A 12,722-nucleotide genomic window follows, 5' to 3' on the forward strand; every position below is an offset into this window, starting at 1 on the left:
TATGCATTTATACCCCTTTGACTCATACATACCTTTTAACAATTATGGTAGAGTTATATTGCATAGAAAATTTTTCAACTCAGATTGGTGTTTCAAATGTAATCAAGGAGCTCCATCTGCGAGTTTTAATTTTCACACTAACTTCGTCAAAAATTCAGGGCTCATGTGATAGATAAGTTACTAAGATAACATGATTTACTTCCTTCTTCACTTTATTAAATACTTTCCTGTATAAATTTCTCCTTAAGACTAGATTTGGCTTCACTTTGCTTTGAATTTGTTGCTAAATCTTTTTTGTGCACTGGTGGGTTCTTAATCCTAATAACATAACCTATAATTTCACATAAAGTCAGTCCCATACAGATCGGCTTGCATTTCCCGTTGGTTGTTGTTGTTGCTATCACTTGCAGAACTTCCGTCGTCGTTTGAATCAAACAAACTGTACGTTGACTCATCAGCTCCTCGCTCTAGCAGATCGGCCAAAGCGTTTATATAGGTTTGGGCCATCTGGAGCGTTTCATATTTGGACAATTTGTGGTCCGGGCCCAGGGTGGGGACAATTTCCCGCAACCGATCGAAGGCCACATTAAGGCTGTTCATGCGCTTGCGTTCCCTTGCGTTTGCTGCCAGGCGCCGTTTCTTCAGAACCGTTGGACTTGGCGGTGGGTTATTGGAACTGGTTACAGTAAGTGGATTTTTTCTCTTGGCGGAAGGATCTGATTTGGGAGAAGATTTTTTCTGGGTAGTTTTGCGCCTTGGTTTTACCGCTCCTCGGTTGAGACTTAAGGGAGTTAATTTGGGAGGGGGATTTTGATGGAGAAAGGGGGCGGTTTGCTGGTTTTGCAGATTTTCAATGTTGTCCAGATCAGGTGCCGAGCCAAGTAGCAGCCGTTGATCCAGAAAATCATGCGTTTGGACCGGAACAAAACACTCACCGTCGATCATCATTTCCGTGAATGGAGTGAGGCCGTAATTGACACTTCCATCATGATGAATGGTGAACGATGGACTCGTGTCTCCGGATGAGCTGAAGCTGCTTCGATACAGGGAAGTGTCGGTTGAATAATTTGGTAAATAGCCTTCGATTATTGCTGTTCCGTAGGCGCCTCCATCTTCGCCAAGACCAGCCCGATCCAGCCCAACGATCGTTGCCGTGTAGTGATCCATGCCGACTCGAGCAAGTTCTGCCGAATTCACACACCTCAAATTATCATCACTTTTCTCTCCCCAGCAGCCATTCGTTAGGGGCACCATAGTTCGTTTTGATTTATTAGCTCCGAGAACGGATCCACCGAAAGATCAACTCAAAACCAACTTCAATATCCTGCTTCCGATTGCCCGGATTTTAACGATCACCATTTACGGCAAGAGATTTAAACGACTCCGGAAAAGACGAACTTCTTCAAAGCTGAAAAATGACGGACTAACTTCCAGCAGATGCCGCCTTCCAAACGGGCCGAGTGCATCGAACGTACTGCGATGGTATTTTTGATCGCAGCCCAGGAACACACCCGGTTTCCCGATGTGCCGTAATTCTCGCACCTTATCGGAACAGGATCATCGTCATCCTCGACCGGCTGGCCAACTCGATGGCATAAGGACGAACGCGTGCTCCTGTTGGAAATTACGAATAACAAACCGTAGAACCCGGAACAGAGGGGCTGAACGATCGAGGCGCAAGGAAGACAAAAAAAAGGGATCAAAACATCGCGAAGGGGAGAATAATTAGGGATTCGAGCGACCCATCCATTGATCGACTGACGGTGCAATAAGAAAGCGGTGGAAAGAGTGAGAGCACGAGGGACCTCGATTTTGCAGGAACCCTGCTTTCGATTGAAATTTTTTTTTTCGAAATTTGGCTCGTGCTGATCAGAATCTTCCATCATTCTTTAAAACATTGGGTAGGGGGTGAGCGTATTATTTCCGTCTGTTGACTTTGGAACCCACAGTTGAGGATTCCAATTCCAATTGGATGATACGAAAGTTTTTTTTAGCATGGGTTGTTTTATTAATATTAAATGTAATCTATGGGCTGGAGTAGATTAATAAATATTGTTCCATCCTGTCAATGCTTTTATATGTAAAAGTCACTTTGTGTCTTTCTGAAAAGATCCAATCCAATACAACTAAGCACACAACATCCAAATTTGGCAGCATGCATCATTAAGATTTGAAACCGCTTCCCCACATAAAATTTGCCATTTGATACGAAATCAGCCGAAATTCTATGTTGAACACAAATTTTCAAATCTGTCAACGTTTTTAACCAATCATTTTTGTTGAACAAATCTTTTTTATTACATCAACTTGTGCTCACAGAAAATTCGAAATCAAATTTGATGTAGACTTATCCACTTGCTTCTTCAGCCGTATTCAAGCGTTACGGGATTAAGCCTTTTGCTTATAGTTTATGATTCATTTAAAACGTATTTCAAATAATTTTGCTAAGATAAAGATCTTCCTGTCGCTTTCAAGCTTGAAGTTTACGAATATTTTCGGAAACTTACTTCATTGATTTGGCGGGTTTTAATGGGATTTGAATGTTTTTCATCTTATAAGAAGGAACATCAATTTTCTGGGATTAAAAAAAGTGATCTGTTAAGGTTGGTTATTGAGAATGCATACATTATTTTGGCCAAGTGAACTTAGGCTTACCAGACCTCTAACTTTGAAAGGACATGTAATGCATTTTGACCCTTTGTCCTGCCGTCCTACTTTTGTCCCGAAATGTCCTACTTTTTAATATGCTGTTTGTTTATAGTCTATCTCATTTAATTCCACTTAGGGGAGATGGAGGCATAATGGCCACCTTAAGGAAAACGGTTATTTAACCATAGAAAATAGCTATAATATGGAAGTTACATTATTGTTTCGTGTTCAGACACTTGAAAAGCCTATTCCCTAACGGGCTGAAACGTGAAAAACTAGATGAAAACGTTAAAAAATGCATTTTAAAAAATTTTGCTAAAAGCTGAAAACCAGCCACTGTGGAGGCATAATGAGAACCCCCCCTGAGGCAGTATGAGCACCATTAATCAGGGCAAGATGTGCGTTTTCTGCCGGGGAATCTAGCAGCGAATTCAATTCGATGAAGTCAGGTGAGTCGTAGGTTCATCAAACAAAGCAATAACAAATTAATCTAGGTCTGTTTGTAGAATACAAACAATTCACGCACGCTCATACATTATGTGCTTTGTTCGGAGGATGATGCTACTAGCCGTATAATGTAACAATAAAAAAATCGATCATGAATTGTAAATGGAAAAAAATTACCTCGAACAGAAATCTAACTCTAGTCTTTTGATTACCTCTCCGACACCTTACCAATAGGCTAAATCGTCGGATGAAAACTAGTCAAGGTGTGGCGCTATAAATCAATTTTAATTCGCTGCTAGATTCTACGGCAGAAAATGCTCATTATGCCTCGATAATATGGTGCTCTATATGCCCCTAGTCTACAAATTTAAGTAAAAACGTATTTTAAAATTGATAAAAGTGAAAAATCAAAAATTTTATGATGGTAAAAATTGAGAAACAATGTGTACATCATGTTGCAGTGCGTACATTATAGATCAAGGTTATTTTAAGATCATAAGAGCTTATTTCGTGGTGCTCAAAAATTATAATATTTTCGTAACTTGAGAACCAAGCTAGTTTTTTTTAAATATCTCTGTAAAGATGATAAGGAGATTCCTTTTTTTGTGAAAAATTAATACTATAGGAAGTACGGAATAAATCCTCATGAAAATTTATTTAAGAAAATACGCACTTTCGTAGAAAAGAGTAGTGCTCATTATGCCCTGGGTGCTCGTTATGCCCTCATCTCCCCTACAAACAGATCGGTAAATTAGCAACGAAGCCACATTTTTCGTTTGAAACCATTCAAACACAACATCCCCCCTAACTTTCTTCTAAAATGTGTACATCCCATGCAACCATCTACTTAAACGTGTGCTTCCAAAGCTTGAATTTAGCTAAACAAAGCCTCCAATGGGAACCGGTACCAAATTTTCTCAAATGCAATCATGAAAGTTTTGAAATGTTCCTCAAATATTTTTTCTGACATGTCAACTGGATCCGCCATTTATTGAATTTGAAATGTGGACGAACATCACAAAAGAGCATTTAAATCATAAACCCGGTTCGGTATTCGAGGGATTTCTTCCCATCTCCAGACGACGGCATCAACCAACTCAGGAATTTGGGGTAAGTTGCCGACTCTTGCTGGCAGAAAAGCTGATCACCCGCTCGGGGGGGAATTTTGTTTCACTTTGGTGTTCTTCGGTGATAGTTAATCACTATGCATTTCGATTGCATCAATATTGCCACTAGTTACTCAGCCGGATTTCGGATTCACTAGAAAGAGGTCGCTTATTTGGACTTAAATTTATTGGATTTATTAAGGACGAAGTGAAATTCCGTGCTTCCAATTCAACGTTATATTTTATTCTAATTCTAAAAATGGCTTACATGTAATTGTGTGAGACTCTCTCAGCGAAAGTTGTTATGTTGCGAGAGAGTTATGCTTATTCTAAGGTACGTGCACAGATAATGAGTGTTTGCGAACAAATGGCTTAGTGTCAAGTGAACTTGTAAAAAACACTCATTAATAGTAATTCATGACCGGTGTAGTACCGATCATTCCGGCCACCTTGAAACTACAGTTCCAATACAACACATGTCCAACGGGTGCAACTTCGGCTCGATGCGAAGACACGGCTGGTAGGTAGCCCATCGAGAAAAATGTCTCGTCTCAGCGTTAGAACTGGTGCAGAATCTGTGGACGACATAAGAGACCCGGTAGAACGAACGGTGTAGCGTAAAGCTATAGGAACGCTAATCACCTTTTAGCGCCCCTTTAGCGCGTTGAGCAGCATTCGGTGTGCTCTACCGATCTTTGTAGACTCTGCTTTCTCCATAGATGGATTTGGTCGTCTTCTATGGTGGATGATAAGATTCTGCGTCAAAGTATAGTGGGTAATCTGGAATCGACAAAAGACTCGGTAGATCGAACGATAAGAGAAAAAATGATAGGAACGCTAATCACCTATTAGCGCTCCGTCAGCGCGTTGAGCAACGTTCGGTGTGCTCTACCGATCTTGGACGATTCTGCTTTAGACCGGCTTGATAAAAGGCGATGAATACTATTAGCGCTCGACATGCGCGTTGAGTCACATTCGGCGTGTTCTGCCGTTCTTTGTAGGATAATCTTGTTGATAACAGATGGCGTGATGTTGCAGGATTTATGAGGATCTGTAAACAACAAAGACCCGGTAGATCGAACGGTTGGAGTAAAGTTATAGGAACGCTAATCATCTTTTAGCGCTCCATAAGAGCGTTTAGCACGTTCGGTGTGCTCTACCGGTCTTTGAAGCTTCTGCCAATCTTCGATGGTTGTCGGGTTGACGATTCACCGCTCTGACCAACTCGTTTGGGTGTCTCGTGTCCTGAAACCTGGATGACTCCATCTCGTCCTGGATGAAGCCTTTTAATACGACCTTGTGGCCGCAAGGTTGCGGGACAGGGCCAGTTTCCTAACCACGGGCCGTAACACCAGACAGGTTGATTAGGGAAGTTGGAGGGATGTATGTAGATTCCTAGACAGTTCGCTGGCTGCATCCTGCTCTTCCGAAAAGCGTCTCCTACTGAGTCCATCTGAATCCAACTGGATGGCAGTTACACTGTTGGCAGCAAGAGTTCTCCAACGATGTGGTGGTTTCAACCATTGGGGTATACGAAAAGATTCTGTTGGCTGAACACGTGTGCAGAACTTCAGACAGGAATCAGAGGGCTGCTTGACGAAAGAAACAGCGTAGGAGCAGGATCCACAGGCAGCGTCTTCTCCTTCGTCGTTGACCTTGGCGGATCTTAAAAGAGTATGGGACAGCACCCAGCAAACATTTTTGTAGGTATATTTCTCAATTACTTTGTTATACGTCTCATATACATTATAGAATGATCGTATGAAACTCGAAAACACAGTATTTACCTACCAAAGTGGAGGCAATATACAAACATATTTTCAACTTCTGGCTGAAGCGATAAGAGTATACGATTTGGATGATACGTACTGAAAGAATACAAGAGAGCACAAGTTTGTTCTCTCAATGCATGCGAATCATTGCCAGCGACAATATTTGCTGCCTCTGTCATCGGGCAATTCTTGCAAATACACCATGTGATTTTTAGCAATCTGGTTGCACTGCTGGTCGCAGAGAGAACATCAAAGCTGTTCTCTCACTTGACCCACGCGGGGGAGAGCAAAGGAACAAAATCGTGTTCAATATCTACAAACATGGCGGACTTTTTATCATATCCTATTAAAACCATTTAATTCGACTTCGAATTACGATTTTTACGATCTTTTACTTGCGTTAGTTGGAATTAGGATTTGCAGTAACGTTTTTAATGACTTGAATTACCTTTTTTATACGATTTTATGTTTGCTGGGCAGACTGTGTTGAGCGACAGGACCGGCGAGCGTATCGTTAAGCGCCTACCCTGAATTGGGCTCAGAGGATGCGTCGAAAACCACGCGTTCATTGGTGGTTTTGCTGGCTTCCTTGAGCACCGGGTGATGTGGCAGATAGCAGTGTGTTTTGTCGTCGTCGGAATCGTATCTCGGGTTTGATCAACGGTGGAGAGGAAGCACGCTCGCGGTGCGCTGGTGAAGCTGGGATCCACTTTGCCAGAGACTGTCCAGCCAAAGAGGGTGTCCACCAAAAACGGGAAACCGTTACCAAAGGAGTGGTGTACGCCTGTGTGAAACTCATGGTAACATTCTCCACCGATGATCATGTCGATTGTTGATGGAACGTTGAACTGAGGATCCGCCAATGGAACCTTTGGCATTTTCCAGGCAGTTGTATCGATCGGGGATGTGGGGAGATGGGATGTTGGTTTCTTCATGACGAAGAAATCGAGTGTGGTGGAGAAGTCGCAGTTCTTGGATATGATCTTGGCAGCTAACTTGTGTTTGATGCGCTTCACTGACTCTCCGATTCCGGCAACTGAGATGTCCACGGGGCTTTGACGGGTGGCGAGTTCGTTCGCGAGCTTCTTGGTGATGAAGTTGGACATCGCTGCAGAATCTAGCAGAGCTCTAGCTGGAATCTTTCTGCCGTATCGGTCGACAACAAACAGCGTAACCGTCTCCAATAGAACCGTCGAATTTGAATGCACGGATAGATTTATCGCTGGTAAGCTGAGTAATCCGCTGGTACCTGGATTCTCTTGTGTGGCTTGTGATCTCTCGGGTGAGAACTTATTCGGTGCTGTTGCTGGGTCGTGCAACATCGTATGGTGCTTCGCTTGACAAATCCTGCACAGAAACTTGGATTTGCAGGATCTTGCCTGGTGGTTTGCGCGAAAGCAATTCTAGCAAAGGCTGTGCTGTGTCACAAGCTCTTGCCGTTGGGAGCTTGACAGGTTCGAAAATGCTGGACATTGGTGAAACGGATGTGTTCTCAAACAACAGTGGCATTGCGAAGTGCTGGATTGAGTTTCGGATGTCGCTGTGTTCACGACAGATCGGATGGGAGCTGGTTTCTTCAGGATTTGTCCGGCCACCTTGGAAACGGTGAGCACTGCGGATCGATGCTGGAGATTGCTGTCCACGGATTTCAACATCCGGATCTGGTGGACGAGAAACTCGATGAGCTCGTCGTACTTCACTTCATCTTTTTGTCTAGTATCCTGCTCCCATGTGCGAATCGTCGCCGAATCCAACTCGTTTGACAGGATGAAGATGAGCGGAGTGTCCCAATGCTCGATCGGTCGATCCCCAGAGCCTTAACGTGTCGCTGGAAATCATCAACCAGTGTGTTGAGGTCTTGAGCTGACACATACTGGATCAGTGAATGATTGTACAGGCCTCGAAACAGCTCCTTTCTGAGGAATCGCTTGTTATCGTAACGCTTCTTTAGCGCGTCTCACGTCGACGATCGGTATGTCCTCGTTGCAGTGAATCATCGAAATGAAATTGTCGCGGAATGATATCCATCGCGATTCATCCCCACTAAACTTCGGTAGATCGATTTTCGACAACCGATAATGGAAACTGGAAGACATGCTATGCGAAGTCGATGCGTGCATGATCGTCGAACTCAGAAGATGCTCCTTGCTTTCCAGTATAGAAAGCAAAAAACCCTTAACCCTGCAGAATCGATCCTCAAAATCAGCACGGAATTCTAGGTGTGTTTCCAACCGTTCTTCGCTATCGCCCATTTCGATGTCGTTCTTCACGTTCTGGAACAACTCGTTGCACTTGTTGAGCGCCTCCAAACGTAACGCAACCTGGCAACAATTTCGTTCATACGGTGTCGGACAATAGAAAAGGAGCGCTCTAATGCAAAATATTCAAATCACCTTTAAACTGCCAATTCAAATATAATAATATGCGACACCTAGCGGCAAGCACTTATTGTAGTATGCCAACTTTTTATACTGCAAGTTTGTTGCAATCAAAGCAACCCTTTTGATCTACTCGACCAGAAAGCTGTCAGAGGATGAAAAAAGTCGCGTCATAAAATAAGACCAGCTCATCGGTTCGGCAGTTCCGGCATTTTCAGCGCTCTAGATTCGAAGAAAAGTTGTTGTTTTCGGTGTTGTTTGTCCATTTTCGTGTCCTGGTAAGTATTTCCCGTAAAATTAATCCTGTAAATCATGAAAACAAACAAAAAATAAAGATTTTCTTCCTTCTACTCTGTTTTCAGCGAAAAAGCGATGGGTCGGGCGATCCGGAATCTGTACAAGGCTGGCAAAAGCCAACGCGAGATTGCCGACTACTTAGGAAGGTCGAAAACTTTCGTTTTCAACGCGCTTCACAGCACCGGCAAACGGGAACTGACTGGCCGCCTCCGCAAAACGACGCCGAAGGACGATTCGGCAATCAAGCGGGCCTCGCAAAAGGACCCTTTCAAAGCGTCCAAGCGGATCAGAGACGAGCTGAACTTATCTGTGAGTTTCCGGACGGTTCAGCGACGGTTGGCGGAGAGGAGGAAAAAGTCCCCGGAAGGTGCCGATGCTGACGCCGAAGCACTTGAAGGCGCGGTTGAAGTATGCGAAGGACCACTTCGATTGGGTCGGCCCGGAAAAGGAGAAACTATGGAGAAATGTGCTGTGGTCGGATGAGACCAAAGTGAACCACATCGGCTCGGACGGAAAGAGTTGGGTCCATCGCCCACTCGGCTGTGCGTATATGCCCTAGTATACAAATAAAACATTCAAACATGGAGGAGGTAGCATCATGGTGTGAGGGTGCTTTTCTTGGTATGGAGTGGGTCCCTTGTACTGGATCGACCGGATTATGGACCAGCCCAGATACTTCGGGAAGTAATGCTGCCACACGCCGAGTGGGAGATGCCCCTAAAGTGGCAGTTCCAGCAGGACAACGACCACAAACATACCGCTAAAACGATTAAAAAGTGGTTCCAGGATAATAAGGTAGACGTTATGGAGTGGCCAGCAAAGTCCCCTGATCTCAATCCCATAGAGAACCTATGGGAAATAGTTGAACGTAAGGTGTACACCGAAAAATCAAAAAACAAGCAGCAGCTGTGGGAGAGAATCCAGGCGGTGCGGTACGCTATCCCGGTGAGAACGTGCCAAAAGCTGGTGGAGTCGATGCTGAACCGGGTGCGAGAAGTGATGCGTAATAAGGGTTATACCACCAAGTACTAACCCTGCAAATCGATCAAGGTATGAATTTCCTTTTTTTTTTACCATGAATTCTAAAGCGGTCCTATTTTATGCCGCGTTATTTTAGTCAGTAAGTATGCTTTAAACGCATTTTTAAATATAGGACAACAACGGATGATTTTAATTTCTTCGAAGAATTGAATTTACAATTTGTAAATGGTTTGATGCACTTAAATGGAAATTTTTTTTCTCAAAGTTTTGTCACTTTCTGTTTTGGCTTGAGCTGTGGTCATATTCTATTGTCCGACACTGTAGATGAAATCCGCAACGAACTTAATGATTATTTTAGAACCGGTATTATTAAAACAGATGTTTAATTTATATGCCGTTCCGTAATTTTATTAAGTATTAAAAACAAGCGCCTTCGCTGCTGGTATTTTGGTCCAATTCACTACCTAGAGGACACGATAGCTTGTACAAATTCAACAAAGTCCAGATCGCAATGAAGAAGAGGATTTCGACAAATTGTCCTCCAACGAGACCGATCAAAACTTATACCAAATCGTATTTTAGAAAACATGTGAAGCCTGCTGATTATATCGAAAACTTTGCAAAAGACTGAAAAATTGTCAAAATCATGGCAAATCAGTAAGTGCTGAAGCCAATGAGCTGGCTTCGATCAAAAATTTGATCACTGGCAAAGTTGTAGTGAAGCCAGAATAAAATAGAAAAAAGGCTATATTTTTTCTGGTTTAACCACAACTGTGCTTAATTTTAAAGAACAATTGCATTTTGTTTACAAAATTGTATCAGCAGTCAATCGTGTAAAAAAATACTTCAATTTTTTGAATATTTTGTAATTTTTTTTAAGGAACAGGGATTAGATAAATATGATAGTTGATGCGTGGTTTATTTCGTCCAGTACTGTAATGTCTTGAATCATTCAAAAACCTGAAAAACAAATCGTAGCTATAATCCATTTTTAATATACATTGGTATGAATCAAAATTGCCCCCTTTAAATTTCTGCCCAAAGGCCGATTGATTCATTCATTGAAAAAACTGTCGTTAGACATAACTTTGTAAATTAAACTTTTTTTATACAGGGAGCTTTATTACAAAGATTTGTGAAAATTAAGTAAACTGCAACTTGTTAAGTATAACTATTTCAGAATTTAATTGACGAAAAAAATCGAGTTAACACAGCAGTATAATAAGGCAAACTCTCTCAACAGCAAATGTCCATCATTTCCATATTACTTATCGTACAAAGTTACATCTAAATTCCAAAAGCACCCGAGGGTGATCCAGTGATCCATCGATTACAATCACAACGGCATCTGATTCAAATCATGGCACAAAAGAATAGAAAAAAAAAACCCAGTAAAAGCATTTCCGGCAACGAACAAATGGTGGGCGTCCACTGCATCCCACAAATAGCGGAAGCGGAATGTACTACACATTCCAACGCGTCCGTCAAAAACGATATCCGGCAAACCGTTGAATCTGGACGCTGCCTGCTGCTGGAGTAGAAAGAATGTTGAGAGAAAACGTTGGCTGGCGATAGTTTGGTTTTACTACAGCTTAGAGTACGTGTGAGTGTGCTTTTTATGCGTTCTGAAAAACGATTCCGTTTTTTACGTGGGAAATGCTCTGGAAAATTTCAAATCACATATCGCACTCAAATGTTGGCCGTCGCTAGAATAAACTGAACGTCCCTCGTACCTACTTGTAAAAAGGATTAAATATCATGTTGGTGCGCAAACACAGATGAAGGTTTTTGATTACAAATTTATCGGGAAACGAATTTTTATTGGCTTAGACTGAAATGTACGTTTAGTAACGGGAGCGAATATGATCTTTATGATTGACCTTTTAAAATTTGAAAGAAAAGTTAAATACCGGGTCTAGAATTATTCATCAGCATATCATTGTATAGGAAAATTATTGAAGTGCAATCCTATTTGTTGCAAGAAGCAACGCTTTTTCCCTTTTGCGGTTATGTTAAATCCTAGTTAATTTGGTGAAATTTGATAATGTTATTCTTTTCTTTCTTATACATTTCACTTTTATGTTCTTTAAAGTCTTCGTTAACAGTAATTCATAAGCTACTCATTATCTTCAGCACGGACTGATTTTCAATGTTTTGGCCACTTTTTCCAGCTTTTATGGAGTTTTTGATAGAATCTGTTCACGATTTTGTAAAGGCCCAAAAAGTTTCAATCGGTCTCGCTTGGGGACAATTTGGTGGATTCATCTCATTCGGTACGTTCTGGACTTTGTTGGATTTATACCAAGCCATCGTGTTCTTTTGGGTAGTGAGCTGAACACGGCCAAAACTCAGGCACTCTTCCATATCAACAGTCGTATTCATTGTGTCATGCTCGGAAAGCATGCCACACTCACATAAAGGGTGTCCACGATGAAATTGCCACACTGTATAATTGCTTTAACTTTTTAACCATTGAGTAGAATTTAATGAAAATTAGGGTGGATTTAGTTCATAGTGCTTGGTTTACATCCTAGAAGTTTTAAAGTCCTGTGATCAAAACTCCCGAAAATGGAGTCGAAAAAACAGCTCGTGCGTGATAAAACCTTGCGCATTCATTACGAGAACAAGGATCTCTCGCATCGTTCCATCGCTAAAACGTTGGGAACCGCGAATTCAGATTATGCGTTTCGAGGAACGATTGACCACCGATCGGAAGCCCAGAAGTGAAGGAAAAAGTATTCCGTACAACACCAAAAATTACGTCCGCGTAGTTTGAGACTTCAACCGAAACCCGAACGCCTCCGTCCGGGATGTGGCTAAGAAGCTGCAGCTAAGCCGAAGTTTTGTCCAGAAACTAAAGCTAGGCTTCGAACGTTCAAGATACAAAAGGCCCCAAATCACGACAAGAAACAGAACAAGTCCGCCAAAACCCGTGACAGGAAGTTGTACTTCAACATGCTGACGAAAGTTGAATGCTGCATCATGGACGACGAAACATATGTGAAGGCCGACTTCAAACAGATCCCCGGCAACCTGTTTTCACGGCCAAAGGTAAGTTCAGCGTTCCGGAGCATGTCCGTATTCAGAAGATC

General features: G+C 42.3%; 1 protein-coding gene across 1 annotated transcript; it reads right to left on the reverse strand.

Moving 5' to 3' along the window:
* Window positions 1-275: 275 nt before the first annotated feature.
* Window positions 276-1,463, reverse strand: LOC129749190 (uncharacterized). Its single transcript, XM_055744117.1, has one exon. The coding sequence runs from the start codon at window positions 1,252-1,254 to the stop codon at window positions 340-342; it is 915 nt and encodes a 304-aa protein (XP_055600092.1). The 5' UTR covers window positions 1,255-1,463; the 3' UTR covers window positions 276-339.
* Window positions 1,464-12,722: the final 11,259 nt, after the last annotated feature.

Source organism: Uranotaenia lowii, chromosome 2 (assembly GCF_029784155.1).
Source record: "Uranotaenia lowii strain MFRU-FL chromosome 2, ASM2978415v1, whole genome shotgun sequence".
Taxonomy (NCBI): Eukaryota; Metazoa; Arthropoda; class Insecta; order Diptera; family Culicidae; genus Uranotaenia; species Uranotaenia lowii.

Bases quoted from the DNA above. Each gene is read 5' to 3' on its own strand.
- LOC129749190 (XM_055744117.1), bottom strand. From the start codon at position 1,254: ATGGTGCCCCTAACGAATGGCTGCTGGGGAGAGAAAAGTGATGATAAT.